The sequence below is a fragment of the Saccopteryx leptura genome, chromosome 3 (genome assembly GCF_036850995.1).
Source record: "Saccopteryx leptura isolate mSacLep1 chromosome 3, mSacLep1_pri_phased_curated, whole genome shotgun sequence".
Taxonomy (NCBI): Eukaryota; Metazoa; Chordata; class Mammalia; order Chiroptera; family Emballonuridae; genus Saccopteryx; species Saccopteryx leptura.
The window spans coordinates 22,032,613-22,050,358 of record NC_089505.1 but is presented as its reverse complement, the minus strand read 5'-3'; the positions used below and the strand labels follow the sequence as shown (position 1 = coordinate 22,050,358).

Here is a 17,746-nt window from a genome sequence, read left to right as displayed (position 1 = left end):
GAGTAGAGAGTCTAAAACCTTCCTGCATCCCATAACTTCCAGAATTACATCATACACAAGGCAAGTCTCTCAGCTAGTCTCTTAGACAAGCATTATCAGTATTAATCAATTGGAGTCAATCCTTTGAACTTGAGTATCATAATATATTAAGCCACGTCTAAGTAGCTGGCGAAGAGGGCACTCAGAAGTCAAGATCACCTCATCAGGTATCCACAAGTCCTCACCACCACGTCGAAACGACTGTCAGAATCCCCCAACCTTGATTAGCTAGGACTCCATAATGGTCCTACACCAGCACTGGAGGTGCCAACCTCCAGTCTGCAACACATCATCTAAACTGATTTCCCCCCAAAGTAATGCAGACCAAAAATTTAGGAGACATTTTATAAGTCAATCACTGGACAATCAAAAAAAGTCATAACCAAAACTAAAATTTTCCGCCATGATTAGGAATTAGGAAATATCCATTCTCCAAAACACAACGAAGACAGATAAATGTACACTGGTAAGTCTTTCCTATCCTTTCCTGTTTATAGTTTTATTATTTTCTAGATTTTTTTAGTAGTGACTATCTCTGGGTAAGATAGTCATATACTATTTTTGGCTTTTTATCCTAGATATTTTCTTTATTATTCATTTTCCCCAAATTTCAATCAATAATTTTACTTAACACATGTTTACTAAGAACCTACTTGAAATATGCTTAGCCAGACATACTGGGTGGTACTCTCAAGGAGTACCCAAGGATTTCAGGTATTTGTCTACAAATAATCCACCAACAAATGATATGAAGACAGTAAGTGCAATGAAGTCTCCTTGCAGAAAAGCATAAGGAGCCAGAAATGAATTATGACCAACTGCAAATAGGAATAAACTAGTCAAAGCACTAAAATTTAATGAGAGGGTCATTATAAAAGCAGGTGAAATTGAAGAGATGTTACATGTAACATTATTATAGATTTAAAATCATGCCTGTTCTTCTCCATAAAACTCAAAGGCAGTTAAAAGCACACACACGTACAAAATCAAGCAATTATAAATCCTCTGAAGCATGTAACTGTGATTAGCTGCTACTCTCAGCAATATAAAAATACTTTAACCACAATTACATTCCAGCCTGTAATATAATTCAAAACAAACAAGTCAGAAACATCGCTCAAATGGCAGAACCAACAAATACAGATGCTTTGCATCAAGGAAATGAATCCACTGAAGAAATGCATCTAAGAAGGCGTTGCGGTCCAGGACCTGGAGCGGCTGCTCTGGTGGACCGGCGAGGACCCCTTCTGGGCAGACGCAGTGCATTGCACCCCGGCTCCAGCTCGCTCTGCGAAGCCGCACTTGGGTCAGCAACAGCCTCGCTGCAGTCAGGTTGGCGTGAATATCTGGGAGTTCCTGCTGTGGATACCCTTTCCAGGACTGTACTCACATTTTACAATTTCACGTTTTAAATTCTAAACCTGGATTTTTATAACTAGGAACTGTATTTGATTTCAGATCAAACGAACCATTCTATGTAGTTGTACAACCAGCATTTCCCAATGGCATGGCCATTTGCTTTACCGTCATCTGTCTCAGCCTTGAACATGCTGTAGAGTCCATTATGTTTGTTACCTGTCTCCCCTGATAGAATATAAGCTCCCTGAGGGCAGGAGTCTTTGATTCACAATATAGTTGTTCAGCAACACAGAAGGAATTGTCCCATTTGTTTTTATCTCTTACTTTTAAGACTATCCACCCTGATGTATTTATTAGATTGTACACCCAAAACCTATATAATTTTATTAACCAATGTCACCCCAATAAATTCAATTAAAAATAAAAAAATCACGGCAATTAAAAAAAAGACTATCTTCAAAAAATGCACAAATTTAGGTTTTATTTCAACAATATGTTGCAATTTAAAAATGACAAAACTTGTTTTAAAATACATTTTCTCTAAAGGCTTTATAAAGGCAAAAAAATTTCTGCTAAGGACCACAGAATCACAGTCTATACAACTCATGTACAATTTCCCAAGAAACCATGGACCCCAACACCCTGGGAGAACATACTGCCAAGAACGAAGAACCCGATTCTGAAACGCCAGGCGCGGCGCAGGCGTCCGCAGGAACGCCCCCAGCGCGGACACGCCCCCCAGCGCGGACACGCCCCCCAGCGCGGACACGCCCCCCAGCGCGGACACGCCCCAGCGCGGACACGCCCCCAGCGCGGACACGCCCCCAGCGCGGACACGCCCCCAGCGCGGACACGCCCCCAGCGCGGACACGCCCCCAGCGCGGACACGCCCCCAAGCGCGGACACGCCCCCAGGGGAACACGCCCCAGCGCGGACACCGCCCCCAGCGCGGACACGCCCCAGCGCGGACGAGCCCCCCAGCGCGGACACGCCCCCAGCGCGGACACGCCCCCAGCGCGGACACGCCCCCAGCGCGGACACGCCCCCAGCGCGGACACGCCCCCAGCGCGGACACGCCCCCAGCGCGGACACGCCCCCAGCGCGGACACGCCAGGTAGGGAGCCCGGATGCACCCTCACACACAGCACCTTCCTGGACAAGGCCCAGTGGTTTTGGCAGGAAGTGCATTGTGCTGCTAATTTCTAAAACCTTAATCTTTCATTTTCCCCCTTCTTAGAATATTCTTTCAGCTCGCAGAAAAACCAATAGTTGATTACAACTGTCAGACTTTTTAAAGTGCTAATTTGTTCCTTTAACAGAGGAAATGATGAGAGAGCGTTTTCCCAAGGGTTAAGGACAATATTTTTGCAGTCCAAGATGTCACCAGCTTTCAGAAGAATTTCATCCGGGATCAAGGTCAGGGTTTCTGAAATTCCTTTTTCCGAACTTTTGATTTTGGTGCTGTGGAAAGGATAAAAAGAAAGAGAGAAAAGGAAGAGACAGGCCCATGTCAGACTCTCCGCACTGATTTGTTTTAAGTGAGTACACTCTATACAGGAGGGAAAACTGACCATTTGGGTTTTCTTGCTTGTAGAAGGTCTTTAACATTTCCACTGCTTCCTCAGCCCGATAGCCAGGAATGCACTGAGATACAAAAGTTCAGAATGAATATGGGCCTCTGATAATGTGCATTGTACCCCATAAAAAAGCAATACGTACATAATCATGTAAACATTTTTCAGATATTAACAAGTATATTTCCAAAAGGAAAGCTGCATGGCAGGTCAAAAGTCACTCTCCAACCAATTACTGTTTCTCAACTACTGTTGATTGACATTACGAGCTCTATGATCTTGGGTAAGATTCCTAAACTCTCTCTCAGTTTCCTCATATATCAAATGTAGGCAATTATAGCAATTCACCTAGTAGGATTTGTGAGGATTCAATGAGCTAAAATGAAATAACGCCTGTTAAGTCCCTGGGACATCACAAGGGCTCATTAAACATTAACTCTCTAATTTCATCTGCTCATCTTTACTTATGGCCCTTTAAGTGTTTGATGCTACAGAGCTATGGCTGGCCGTCCACAGCTAAAAATGGTCAGCTGAAAGTGGTTTTTATATTTGTTGCTAAGAAACAAACAAACAAAAAGAATATGCAACAAAGACAAAGGCTAAAATACTACCAGGCTCTTTTCAGAACAAAAACTTGTCAGTCTTTACTAACTACAGAAGACTTTTTTAAGTGTTCAGTTTGTGCTATCTTTGGTCTCTAACTGGGAAAAAGAGAGCAACACATGAAAGAATACAAAGTGATGGTAACAGGAAGGGTTTGAAACTTGAACCTGTCTTAACGAGAGAGTATTTAAAGAGGTGAGCAGAGCATATCAGGGAAAGAATAAGAACAAGCTTAGGCCTGACCAATGGTGGTGCAGTGGACAAAGCATCAACCTGGGATGTTGAGGTCCCAGGTTCAAAACCTCAAGGTTGACGGCTTGAGCGTGGGGTGACTGGCTTGAGCGTGGGATTGTCAACATGATCTCATGGTCACTGGCTTGAGCCCAAGGTCGCTGGCTTGAGCAACAGGTCACTGGCACGTATGAGAAGCAATCAGTGAACTACTAAAGTGATGCAACTACAAGCCACTGCTTCTCATTCTCTCTCTCTCTCTCTTTCTCTCTCAAGCTTGAGTTGCATGCCAGCTGATGGGGCAGGGGTAACTACTAGGGAGTATAAGGAGAGAAATTAAAGAGATAAAACAAGGTCAAGCCTGACCAGGCAGTGGTGCAGTGGATAGAGCGTCAGACTGGGATGCAGAGGACCCAGGTTCAAGACCCCGAGGTCACCAGCTTGAGCGCGGGCTCATCTGGTTTGAGTAAAGCTCACCAGCTTGGACCCAAGGTTGCTGGCTTGAGCAAGGGGTTACTCGGTCTGCTGTAGCCCCATAGTCAAGGCACATATGAGAAAGCAATCAATGAACAACTAAGGTGTTGCAACAAAACACTAATGATTGATGCTTCTCATTTCTCTCCATTCCTGTCTGTCTATCCCTCTCTCTGACTCTCTCTCTGAAAAAAAAAATGGTCAAAATATACAGGGCTTTGAAGGCTTGCCACAGGGGTTTGGACTTACTATGTTGCACCCTTATGAGGTGCATGAAACAATACAATGAGCACAGATTTCAGGGCGTCACATCTGGTAGAAGCACACAGAAGAGGAGGGAGCCAGGAGCACCAGCACAGGGACTGGCAGGCTGCGGCCAAGTGCTCGGAATGAGCCTCCCTTTCTGCTGTGCCCTCCCTCTTGCCCGGTCGACAAGGCACACATAAACCTTCCGCATCAAAGCAAATAACCTCCTGAGTTCAATGCTTTCAAATTCCCCACCTAAGTGAGATCATGCGTATTTCTTTTTCTGTCTGACTTGGCAAAATGCCCTGGAGGTCCATCCGTGTTGTCACCAGTGGAAGGACTGCCATCTTTTTTATGGCTAATACTGTGTGTGTGTGTGTGCATTTACCATCTTTTCTTTGTTGAAGCAGAGGGCGGAATAGTGGTTGTCAGGGCAGAAGGGTGGCAGAAATGGGGAGACACTGGACAAAGGGTACAAACCTCCCACTGTAAGAATAAGCTTCCGGAATCTAAGATACAGCATGGTGACTATTGTTAACAGTGATACACTGCAAACTTGACAGTTGCTATGTGAGTAGAGCTTAAATGTTCTCGCCATAGCAACAACAATGACAACATGCTAACCACGTGAGGTGAAGGATGTGCTAACCTTATTGTGGTAAAGATGTCACAATACATACGCGTAGCAAACCATCATGTCTTATACCTTAGACTCATTCAATGTTATGTATCAATTACATCTCAGTAAAGCTGAGGGGAAAAAACCACCCATTGGCCCTCCTTCTACTCTGCCCTCAAGCAAACTGCTACCCTGCTCCTCCCTGAGAACTTTCCAGAATCACAGCCTTCACCTTCAGGGCTCTCCTTTCCTGCTCTACCTCATCTTTGCTGGCTTGGGCTCCCAAGACTCCACTGAAACTACCCTCTCAGGTATCAGGGGCAGGAAAAGGAAAATACAGGTATTGATTGCTACACATCAAAAATAGGACACGGCAATCAAGCAAAATCACTGAATCTGTGCAAAAACGTGTTTAGGGTAACTGGCATCTACTGTCGCTGTCAGAGGCCGAGCTTCACACAAACTCGGGGTAGCATGGAGCCAGGAACACTCACGGGGTGAAAACGCCGGTAGTGGAAGCGTCTTCAAACATACCTGTGGCCTGGACGAAGATTGTCAGATGACACCTCGAAGGCTGGCAACTCTCCTTCAATAGTCTGTCCCTTCCGAGCCCGGCACTCACCTGGAAATGCCTGCCTGTCATCTAACTGAGGCATAAATGAACCTAATCCGTAGGCCTGAGAGCCTGTCCAGTTCTCGCATGGCTTCTGGTATGCCCACCACACGCTTACTCTTCACAAGCCGTGAGGAGGTCAAAGTAATTAGAAAGAAAGAAAAAGCGGCCCAGTGCACATTACCTGAAACGGTCTCCCGGTGTTTGGTAAATCAGCAGAGGCAATATCTAGAACAGAGCCACACCCACCAAAACGTTCATTCTGACAGCCATATACAACCAGCGGGATTTATGAGAGAGAATTAAGGTCCTACCGAGAACGTGCAGATCAAGACAAAACGAGGGTTTATACCAGCTATCCCGGAGAGGAAAGCTCACGCCATTCTTAAAAACAATTAAGCTTAGCCTGACCAGGCGGTGGTGCAGTGGATAGAGCATCGGACTGGGATGCGGAGGACCCAGGTTCGAGACCCTGAGGTTGCCAGCTTGAGCGCGGGCTCATCTGGTTTGAGCAAAAGCTCACCAGCTTGGACCCAAGGTCACTGGCTCGAGCAAGGGGTTACTCGGTCTGCTGAAGGCCCACGGGTCAAGGCACATATGAGAAAGCAATCAATGAACAACTAAGGTGTCGCAATGCGCAACGAAAAACTAATGATTGATGCTTCTCATCTCTTCATTCCTGTCTGTCTGTCCCTATCTATCCCTCTCTCTGACTCTCTCTCTGTCTCTGTAAAAAAGTAAATAAATAAATAAAAAATAAATTTAAAAAAAACCAATTAAGCTTAAACTGAGGACTAAACAATCATACAATCCAGTTACACAAAAGAGGTTTAAAGGAATTAGAAATTAATATTTCACAACTGCAAACAGAATGAAAAACAAGTACGTAGCTGGTAACTGTTTCCAGTCTGACTTTCTTTCTGGATTTTCCTAAAAATTTTTTTTGGGGGGGGGGAGTATCATTTGAGAATCGGAGCCAGGAAAGAGACAGGAATTTAATTCAGAGATGTTCAGTGTTTAAAAATAACATATTTTCTGTTCTTTTCCCAAATAAATGTCCCCTGTGCCCCTGTACGGGACGGACCGAAGTTGCGGCGCCCTGTGAGGCAGAGGGGGAGAAGTCTGCCGACCACGACTTCTCTCTTCCCAAAGCAGAGATCGTACACTTTATCACATTCAACACCCTGTGCATTCTTTTCAAGTGTCCAGAGGATTCATACATACATAGTAAAGTAGTAGATAAAAACATGCAAGTATGAAACTGAGTTTTTAAATTATTCAATACTTTACAAAAATGTTTTGAGATTCACTTGCAGTGCCCAGTATTTGTGTCATTCGAGGAAAGACACAATTCAGAGCTGTAACTTTATCAATTTCCCAGTTATTTACAATTATTTCATAAATGATTGTTTTTTTTACTTCGTATTAACTCCTGACTTAAAAACTCTCCTATACTGTACTAGCTATTCATGATGAAAATAAACATATAAAAACATGTAAATAGAAAAAGAAAAAGTTTTAAATGACCAAAATCTATCCTCCAAAGGCAAGTCTTAGGTGCACAGTCTTCAGACCTTCTCTTATGCACAGTGCTATAATCTACCTTAAATTAAATTCTGATTTATCTTTATAAAGCAGTTTAAATTAGTGCTAAGTTTTTTCTTTCTCTAGCTTATTTACTAGTTACATGTTTATAGAGATAAGAAAAAGAGGTCATTTTACTATTTAAAAAATCTTTTCTAAAAATTTTTGGCCAAGGGATACTAGATTTTATAACATTCACCTTTTAGAATTTGTTTCATAAGTCTCTATTTCCATATATTAGGAACGGGCTACATACTGGGCCACGATAAGCTCACAGGGAGGGTACAGACGTTGACCCGCAAAGTCAAAGGATACTCATGAGGCGGAGAGCGGCTGCGCACATAATGCACGGCTCCACGGTGACGTAGAGCACGGTGCGCTCACACACCTCGGAAGGGCTCTTGCCGCTTCGACGGCACCAATCTAGGGTCTGGTCGATGGCCACCATTTCTGCGTGTCGAGTCGCCTGAAAAGAGAGGAATTGGCCGTGACAGTGTTTGCTACATGGAACTGTACTTTGCAAATACTCAAAAATAAATACAAAAATAAAAATGGGGGGGGAGGGAGTAACTTCTGCTAATGTTTTAAAGGATGAAGGTTTCAGGACACCCTTCGCGGTTGACAACGTATTCCCAAGTTCAAATAACATGACCTCACCAACAAAAGACATTTAACCTGAAATGCCATGCGAATTATGCTATATTTTTAGTTAAGTACTTAAAGAGTGGAGGACATACTTTCAATTAAAATGCCATAGCACAGATGTGTCTAAAACAAAATGAGCCTAGTGTTTGAGTATTTTAGGGAAAGCTTGAAATTTTCATAAACACATGTTTCAGCTTCAAATGTGTTTTCAAGGCCGTCACTGACCTCACTGTAAGCAAATCTATACTTAGTTTACTGGAATGTCACCACTTACCTTTTCTTTGGAATGAGATTTTATATACTGGAAGACTTCAAAGAGAAGCAGAGGTTTGGCGTAGGTCTCAGATACCTCATGTAGGCAGCAGGATACAGGGAAAATCACACAGCATTTGGAATCAACCTCATTTAAAGTTGAATCCTAACTGTGAGATTACTAATTATGTGGCCTTGGACAAGTTATATCTCTTCTCTAAGCCTTGGTTTACCCATGTGTAAATGGGGTACACTGGTATCTATACCTCTTAGAGCAATCTGAATTACAGGAAGCACATGCTAGATATGTATTCTATGTGATAATTATTTAGAATACTCATGATCATCACATTTATCAACAAACATACTGAGTATTAACTATGTACAAGCCACTGTGCTAAATTCTGTGTGGAATAAAAAGTCTCTGTCCTCACCATGTATAAACTCTGGCAGGGTACACAGGTGTTCCTTTACCTGTGACATAGGGTAAGGTATGAAAAGTGCTGATACAGTGGCCCAGGTACCATGAAAGCCAGAAAGTATAAACTCAGAGATAAGAGGTACTTTAGAGAAAGGTTCTCAAATCTGGCAGCATACCAGAACAAACTGGGGAACTTAAAAAAGTTTCCCCAACTCGGGCCCTGGCCAGTTGGCTCAGCGGTAGAGCATCGGTCCAGCATATGGAAGTCCCAGGGCACACAGGAGAAGCGCCCATCTGCTTCTCCACCCTTCCCCCTCTCCTATCTCTCCATCTCTCTCTTCCCCTCCCGCAGCCAAGGCTCCATTGGAACAAAGTTGGCCTGGGCACTGAGGACAACTCCATGGCCTCCGCCTCAGGTGCTAGAATGGCTCTGGCTGCAATGAAGCAATGCCCCAGATGGGCAGAGCATTGACCCCTGGTGGGCATGCTGGGTGGATCCCAGTCAGGCGCATGCAGGAGTCTGTCTGACTGCCTCCCCACTTCTAACTTTGGAAAAATACAAGAAAAAAAAAAAAAGAAGTTCCCCCAACTCAAGTGCTTTTTGAAAATCAGATTCAGAATTACGAAATGAAATCTCCGCATAGTAAGTAATGGTTGACATGAATCATTTCTATCAGCTTTATGACTGAAGAACCAGAAGCTAAGATAGGATATATTAGAGACACACAATGGGACAGGTGATGGTGGTGGTGTCAAGGGGTGGCAGTGGTATCAAAGTCAAAGGTAGAGCTCAAGTCTCCTCATTTGGGGTCAAGCATCTTTCTATTCTGTGATTATAGGATAATCTTCTATAGGACACAGAACAGCAAAATAAATCCAGGTTAATTTCATGGTAGAGAAGAAACACAGGCAATGAGATAGATGTTATTAGAACAAAGTTCTCATGTTAGAGATATTATACCAAACCAAAAAATAAGGAGATATAACAACTATCTAAAATACAAAATTCTACTCCCAAATATAAGCATCTGTATATTCACTAAGTGCTGTATTATGTTTATTACTTATCTCACAGGTATTTTGACATCCACATAACTGCTTTATGAATCTGAGTTCCCACTTTGCAAGTATTTTGCTAAGTCTCAGTTTTCTCTGTGATAGGTGTAAGGGATGAACTTTAAAGTCTACATAGCACCAGTATCAACACCAGCTCATTCCTGGGCTTCCAGGATCACACAATGCGATCAAAATCTGTCTGAGCGGTGTTCTAGTTATAAGCTCTCCTTGAGTCTACCTAGTACTTCCTAAAATCTTAAATTCTGACACTTCATTCATACTTACTGTGACACACTGTTGTGATACCATATTCAAGAAGTGTTGTCTTGATTCATGATCTTCCCAACCAAACCACAATAAGTTAAAGTCTCACAAACCTATTAAAGTATACATATTACAGGTAGGACAGAGATAGCAGGTAGCGGAGACTTTATTTTGCGAATTATCTGAAATAGGATAGCTTCTTTACACATCCTTTTATATGTCCAAAGTTATAAATTGAGGTTGATTTTTTAATTTACTAGGTGCAACACATTATTTTAAATTACTAAAGAATGTAAAATGAGTTAAGTGGCTATGTTTTGTAAAGTGGAATATTCATATATTAGACTTGCTGCTGATAGAGATAGATTTATTTCTCCCACACTCATTTCTCTAAAATGTAATAAAATCACCTCTTAGGTTTCACTCAAGCATTAAAGTAAAATTCCACAAAATAGAAAATTAGCTCTCAAGGTTTAATTGGTTCATTAAATTTTTCTGAGTTCTTCAAATTTTAAAAAGTCAAGATGTGTCACTTTAATAATCAGAAAAAAGGACGTTCAGAAAGAAGAGATGTCTAGGGAAACGACCCTGCATTGATGCCCGTCGCACCCCACACAAACCCATCTTCTCACCAACGGTGCTAACTTCACTCCACTCCTACCATCACTGCCCTGGGTCTGCAATCATACCACCAAACGTACATACATTTTTGGTTTGATTAACTTCATTTCTTCCCTTCCCCACAACTTCATTGTCGTAGACCATAAGGCAGCCAACAGGAACTTCAATATTTTCTAGGGCTTGTTTGGCCTGAAAAACAAAGTGAGAAGTTAAGATGTAATATTAGCTCAATACTCAAAAGGACGCTAGGAAAGAAACAGATGCAGCATGCGCAGTAAACACATGTGTAACTTCTGGAACAAAGAAATGCAGCTGAGCTTTCCCCTTTCTCAAATACAGTCCAGTCCTTAGCACTTTGTTCTCTGTTGAGTCCGTATTAAGGGAGACTTGGGAACAAATCCCCCTCATAGGTTCTGAGCCTCTGATGCTTTTTCCTCATTGGAAGTAGAGGTGATCAAAAGACCATTATTGACTCTTGTTTTTAAATTGCCAGAGTCTATGCACCTTTTCAGACAAGATCTATATATTTGCAAAGAGGTAGAAGAATAAATAACATTATAAATCCTTTCTTAAAATTCTTTGTTTGTTGAAATTTTACCTGCTTGATTTTATTTCTCTAACAATGACAGGAAATATCTTCTATCACAGGGGTCGGGAAACTTTTTGGCTAAGAGAGCCATGAACGCCACATATTTTAAAATGTAATTCCATGAGAGCCATACAATGACCCGTGTACATTACGCATTATCCAATAAAAATTTGATGTTGTCCCGGAGAAATGCTCAGCTGCATTTCTTTGTTCCAGAAGTTATACATGTGTTTACTGCTCATGCTGCATCTGTTTCTTTCCTAGCGTCCTTTTGAGTGTTGAGCTAATATTACATCTTAACTTCTCACTTTGTTTTTCAGGCCAAACAAGCCCTAGAAAATATTGAAGTTCCTGTTGGCTGCCTTATGGTCTACAACAATGAAGTTGTGGGGAAGGGAAGAAATGAAGTTAATCAAAGTTTATAACTTTGGACATAGAGATAGATTTATTTCTCCCACACTCATTTCTCTAAAATGTAATAAAATCACCTCTTATAGCTGTGATTGGCTCTAGCCATCCGCAACCACGAACATGAGCGGTAGGAAATGAATGGATTGTAATACATGAGAATGTTTTATATTTTTAACATTATTTTTTTTATTAAAGATTTGTCTGCAAGCCAGATGCAGGCATCAAAAGAGCCACATCTGGCTCACGAGCCATAGGTTCCCGACCCCTGCTCTATCATAAAGGTGATTTCTGCTCTGAGGGAGACAAGAAAACCTGAGGAACACTCTAGGCAAAAACAGCTCAAACAGTTTAGAGAATATTTTGGAAGTTTCCTTAAAAAGTAAATATACGTATCACCCATGGACAAATTCCACTCCTGAGTATTTATTTAATAAAAGGGACTATATGTTTACCAAAACAAAAAACCTGCAAAAAAATTTTGTCATAATAGCTTCATTCATAATAGCCAAAATCTGGAAACAGCACAGGTATCCTGCAACAAAAGAATGGATAAACTCACCATGGTCCAATAACACAGTTGAATACTTCTCAGCAATAAAGAAGGAACAAACTGCTGATACACACAACAACATAGATGAATCTCAGGCTTGCTGGGTAGAAGTTAAACACAAAGTATACATACTGTATGATTCCCTTCATGAGAAGTACTGGATTACACAAAAACTAAACTACAATGATAAAAATTGGAATTATAGTTGCTTCATGGAAGGAAATGTGTAGATTGATGGGTGTGAAAGGGACATAAGGAAATGGCTAGGTTGGAGAAAACTTGATCTTAATAAGAGTGTAGTTTACACACATGTTTCTATAGCGCTCAAAATCAAGTGAAAATGCCTTTAACACCAGTGCATTTCACTGAATGTAAAGTACACCTCAACTATGAAATAAAGTTTAGGAATAATCCTACCACCACCATCTGGGAACGGCAAACTAATTATTCTGTTCACAAAGTCTCCCCTCTATCCAGCTGTCCATTTTTCTTCTAGCCCCTCCACTGAATGAACCACAGTTAAAGAATACTTTTCTCGGACAGAGAGCAGAAAGAAGTAGGCAGGCCGTACCTGGGAATGCCCTGATTAATATTGCTGTTGAGAGAAAGGTAGGGTGCAACCCTTGGACCTAGCGTACAACCATTTTCATCTCACTACAGTTAAAAGAATATAGAAAGGCATGGCAGTTCTAATTTGGCAGGCCTCCAGAGACTTGGGAAGGCTAGATTACCATGTAAATGTAGGGCATATATACACCCACCATAGGACATATGTAGTGCAAAGCTGAAAGCAGTGCTCTCTCTCCTGCACTAGCCTCTTACTCTCGGCTGTACTTGATTTCAATAACTTCTTATCATCTGTTCTCATGAGTTCCTTAGCTACTTCAAGCATGCTCAACCGACACTTTTCCTTTGGCCAGAGAGGGGAAAAGAGAGGCCCACACAGTGGTAAACTGTACCTGTCCTTTCTCCTCTGGAGTGGTGGGGAGAGTGGGGGCATGGAGAGGTACAAGGTGACAGTATCTGAAGCAATAAGACTGCGTTCTCCAGAACTGCGTCCTGAACTTCAGAGCTGTGTCCCAGTTCTATAAAAATGGTAAAAGCATGCCTAGTTTATGCAAAGCCTAAAAGTCTGAAGAGTCCCAAGTTCTATTGCCAGGAAAGCCAGGAGGAGGACTGGCGGCCGGGGAGGGTGGTGATGCTCAGTGTCGGGGCAGTTAAGGCGATCATCAGACAAAGAATGCCATTTAAAATCAGTTTAGAATTCCACATAACGCCAGGTACACATGAGAGATAAATCATTTATTTGCCCAACAAATATCTGTTGAGGATCTTGAGATTTCCAGGAAGTTATCTTGATAGCCCTATATGCAATCAGAAGTGTCCTTATAAGAAAAAGGCAGAATGAGATTTGACTCAAAAAGCAGAAATCAATGTGACAATGGAAGCAGGGGGAAAGATTTGAAGTTGCTATTCTGTTGGCTTTAAAGATGGAGAACAAGTCATGAGTCCAGCTAGGAACATCCATGTAGAAGCTGGAAAAGCCGAGGAAACATTGTCTAGAGCAGGATTCCCCAAACTTTTTACACAGAGGGCCAGTTCACTGTCCCTTAGACCGTTGGAGGGCTGGACTATAAAAAAAACTATGAACAAATCCCTATGCACACTGCACATATCTTATTTTAAAGTAAAAAAAAAAAAAAAACACGAACAAATACAATATTTAAAATAAAGAACAAGTAAATTTAAATCAACAAACTGACCAGTATTACAATGGGAACTATGGGCCTGCTTTTGGCTAATGAGATGGTCAATGTCTGGTTCCATATTTGTCACTGCTAGCCATAACAAGTGATATGATGCGCTTCCGGAGCCGTGACGCGTGCGTCCCACGTCACCGGAAGCAGTACTGTACGTGAGCGACACCGCGCTATCACTGACCACCAATGAAAGAGGTGCCCCTTTCGGGAGTGCGGTGGTAGCCAGATAAATGGCCTCAGGGGGCCACATGCGGCCTGTGGGCTGTAGTTTGGGGACCCCTGGTCTAGAGCCAGCAATTGTACTCTTGATATTTTACCCAGGAAAATGAAAACTAAGCTTCATACAGTACATAATTTCATATAGACACAGATGTTCATCGGAGTTTTATTCATATGCGCCAAAAACTGGAAATGCCCCGAAAAACCCTTAGTGGGAGAATACTTAAACTGTGGTACATCCGTATCATGGAAAACTACACAGCAATAAAAGGAAATGAACTATTGATGGACTCAATAACTTGAGTGGATCTCAAAGAAATCATGTTGAATGGAAAAAAAAAAATCTCAAAAAGTGAATATTCATGTATACAACATTCCTGAATGACAAAATCATAGGTGTGGAGGACAATTTGCAGCTGTCAGGGTTTAAGGTTTGGGAGGGGATGGTGGCCATGAAAGGACAGCATCAGGGAATCTGATGGTCAAATTTTAGCTAATTATTACTTAATCTGTTAAATCTTTTTTTTTTAAGATTTTATTTATTCATTTTAGAGAGGAGGGGAGGGGAGAGAGAGAGAGAGAGAGAGAGGCGAGGAGCAGAAAGCATCAACTCCCATATATGTGCCTTGACCAGGGAAGACAGGGTTTTGAACCAGTGACCTCAGCATTCCAGGTCTATGCTTTATCTACCACACCACCACAGGCCAGGCCTGTTAAATCTTTTTTATAGTTTGAATTTCTTATGACTATGTGTTTATATAAATGAGATTAAAAAGAAAACTTTAAAATATTTTCATTTGGAAAAAGTTACCATAAACTCCATAAACTGGTATTTTTGCCATTACTACATCAAAGGACAAACTCAAGTTTAAGACTTTGTAATATCTATTTATACATACCTAAAATGCTCTCTAGAAACACTGTCCAAATTTCACTACCTAATCAATTCTTCATACACACATCCTTCCAAACACCAATTATAATTTGTTTCACCTTTGCCAATTTAACAGGTGAAAACTAGTATCTCTTTAATCTATATGTCATTTATGACTAGTTAAATTGCACATTTGTATACTTACTTGCTAGCAGTTTATATTTCTTTTAGAAATACCATGTTCATATCCTTGACTTTTTCAATGTTAGGACATCTAGCTTATTACTTTGTAAAGATTCTTTATAAATGAAGGTTATCAAACCAGTCTTTTATATATGTTACAAATGTTTTCTGTCTTTTCCTTAGCGTTGTTACTTTGTATCTTATCCTTTTAATAAGTAGACATTTTCAATATTTCTGTAATTAAAACCCGTCAATTTTTCTTTTACGATTTCTGCCATCTTCATTCCAGGCCCTCCAGGGTTTCTCCCAGTAAATGCTAACATTTATTTACTACTGCTCCTTTTCTAGTTTTTTATTTTAATTTTATCTCTTCAATGAGATGATTTATATTTTTACTACAAAAATATATTGATAAATTTCTTTAAAGTGACCTATAACTTTACCATCTTAACTAATTATTTTTGTGCGTTCTCCTCTAGTTCTTGTTCATTTGATAAAAAGTTTGTTTATTGAGCATATTTTGTCAGATGCTTTACAACCATTATCTCTCTGAATCTACACAACCCTAAGAGATAGTTACTATATGCCCATTTTATAGACAACACTGAGACTGAAAGGTTAAGAATCTGTCAGGGTTAGTTTGCTGTCAGTGATGATTCCAGGGTTTGAACATAGGCTAGTCTAACCTCTAAACTACTATGGATAGCATAAAATAATTTGTATTCTGCTTGTTTAAAGTTTTTTGGGTTTTATTTTGGAAAAGAGAAAGAATTTATTTTAGGTGTATACATAATTTAGTATCTTGTTTTAGGCAGTTTTTTTTGTTTGTTTTTTAATAAATAAATTTTTATTAATTTTAATGGGGTGACATCAATAAATCAGGGTACATATATTCAAAGAAAACATGTCCAGGTTATCTTGTCATTCAATTCTGTTGCATACTCATGTTTAAAGTTTAATGTAACATGTAATTGTGATATTTAACATTATGTTTGAACCTAATATCCATAATGATTTTAATAACAGCATATTATTTTAACACAGTAACATATCACAATTAATGAACCATTTCCTTTTCCTGAAAGTAATGTGTCCTATAAGTTTAATGGAGGAAACAAATTTTCACATGGGCTAAAGAATGAGTCATGAGATCAAATTAGTGGGTCATGAGTAGTAATGAAAGAAATAGAAAAACTGTACATAAGAATATTATATATGGTTCTCAAAAGGTTTTGTTTCAATTATAGCTATATGTGTTTACAGGTTGTAATATAAAATAGATTTTTTTTAACTCAGTCACTTACAAAAATGTATAAAAAACAAGTTTAAAAGAATGTTAAGTATCAGAAACAAATGTATAGATGCTGTAATGCCTCATGGCTTAGAGAAAAAGATTTGGCTGTAATAGCGCATGAAAAATAATGTGAGAAGAGAACAGAGAGGGATGTACCAAAAACAGTTTCAGTGCTGAATCCCCACTGCCAAGCCCAGTGCACTCAATACACATCTGCGGGCTGAAAAAAGACATAATTGTGAATTAATTAGCTGTAGGAGATCAGAGACCACTAAGGATAGAAATACAATCAGAAACAGGGATGAAAAAGATTTATTTTACAGCAGCTTACGGAATTGTAAAACTGAAGAGCATTTCATCTATTGTATATCTGTGTATACGTATATACACAGAGATATATATGCCAAATACACTTTATTCCTATTAAAGTGCTCATTGACATACATAAGTACCACATAAGTGATACATAAGTGTTGGGTTATACACAGAGCCCTCCTTAATCAACAGTCCTGACCAAAGGAGGGAAGGAAGTAAAAGAACAGAAGGCAGTTGGACGGAGGGACGGATGGATGGACGGATGGATGGATGGATGCCTGGCCCGCTGGCTGATAGAATCTGGATGGGATTTGTTTTTATCTAGTCCTTCCAGAAACATCCTCAGCTTCCTTCCTTCAACAACAGAGGTTCAAGGGGTCATAAATATGTACAAAATAATGTGACCTGGCAGATTTGCAAGATTTTCACAGGGAAGTGGACGCAGCACGCGCGTGCCAACAGCAGCTGAACAGGGATATTTGACGCATCCTTCATGCCAATGAAAAAGAAATAATTTCTGTATTTCCTCTCTTCCTACCCCAGATCTGGCTACTGTAAGAAGAGGATACAGTCAGTTGTTTCCCCAGGGAACGTGGCGCCATCGAGATTCTGGTGAAGAGAAAGCACACGGGACGTCTGAGCAAATGATCGGGCTAGAAAGAGAGCCGGAGAAGTTCCCACCCGCGGCATCTACCTGCCGGGCTCCTCACCATTTGCATGGCTTCCTCCATCCACTTTTTGATCTCCTCGGCTGACACCAAGGCCCCGCCGTTGAAAACCGGCGTGGACACTTCTTTCGCCTCCATACCGCCCAGGGACGGAAGTGCGGGCGCGGAACTCGGCGAGAGTAGGCCGCTGTTTCCGGGGGAGTGGAACGGCGAGGCACTCGGGAGCCAATTCTGGACGGACCTGGGCGTCCCAAACCAGTGAGTGGTGGAGGCAGCGCAGTG

General features: G+C 41.0%; 1 protein-coding gene across 1 annotated transcript; it reads right to left on the bottom strand.

Moving 5' to 3' along the window:
- Positions 1-2,700: 2,700 nt before the first annotated feature.
- Positions 2,701-17,705, bottom strand: ADAT2 (adenosine deaminase tRNA specific 2). The gene is made up of 6 exons (XM_066373090.1): positions 17,507-17,705; positions 10,686-10,790; positions 7,656-7,808; positions 5,943-6,047; positions 2,970-3,042; positions 2,701-2,859 (listed from the first exon to the last, which is right to left on the bottom strand). Exons 1-6 carry the CDS (start codon positions 17,600-17,602, stop codon positions 2,816-2,818), a joined length of 576 nt encoding a protein of 191 aa, XP_066229187.1. The 5' UTR covers positions 17,603-17,705; the 3' UTR covers positions 2,701-2,815.
- Between the last annotated feature and the right edge of the window lie 41 nt (positions 17,706-17,746).

What these genes read in the sequence shown, in the direction of transcription:
- ADAT2 (XM_066373090.1), bottom strand. Translation starts at nt 17,602, where the DNA reads ATGGAGGCGAAAGAAGTGTCCACGCCGGTTTTCAACGGCGGGGCCTTG. An exon ending in TGGAGGAAGCCATGCAAATG is followed by an intron (nt 10,791 to 17,506) that starts GTGAGGAGCCCG and finishes TTTGTTTTTCAG; the next exon opens with GCCAAACAAGCCCTAGAAAA. An exon ending in ACACCGGGAGACCGTTTCAG is followed by an intron (nt 3,043 to 5,942) that starts GTAATGTGCACT and finishes TTTGTATCTCAG; the next exon opens with TGCATTCCTGGCTATCGGGC.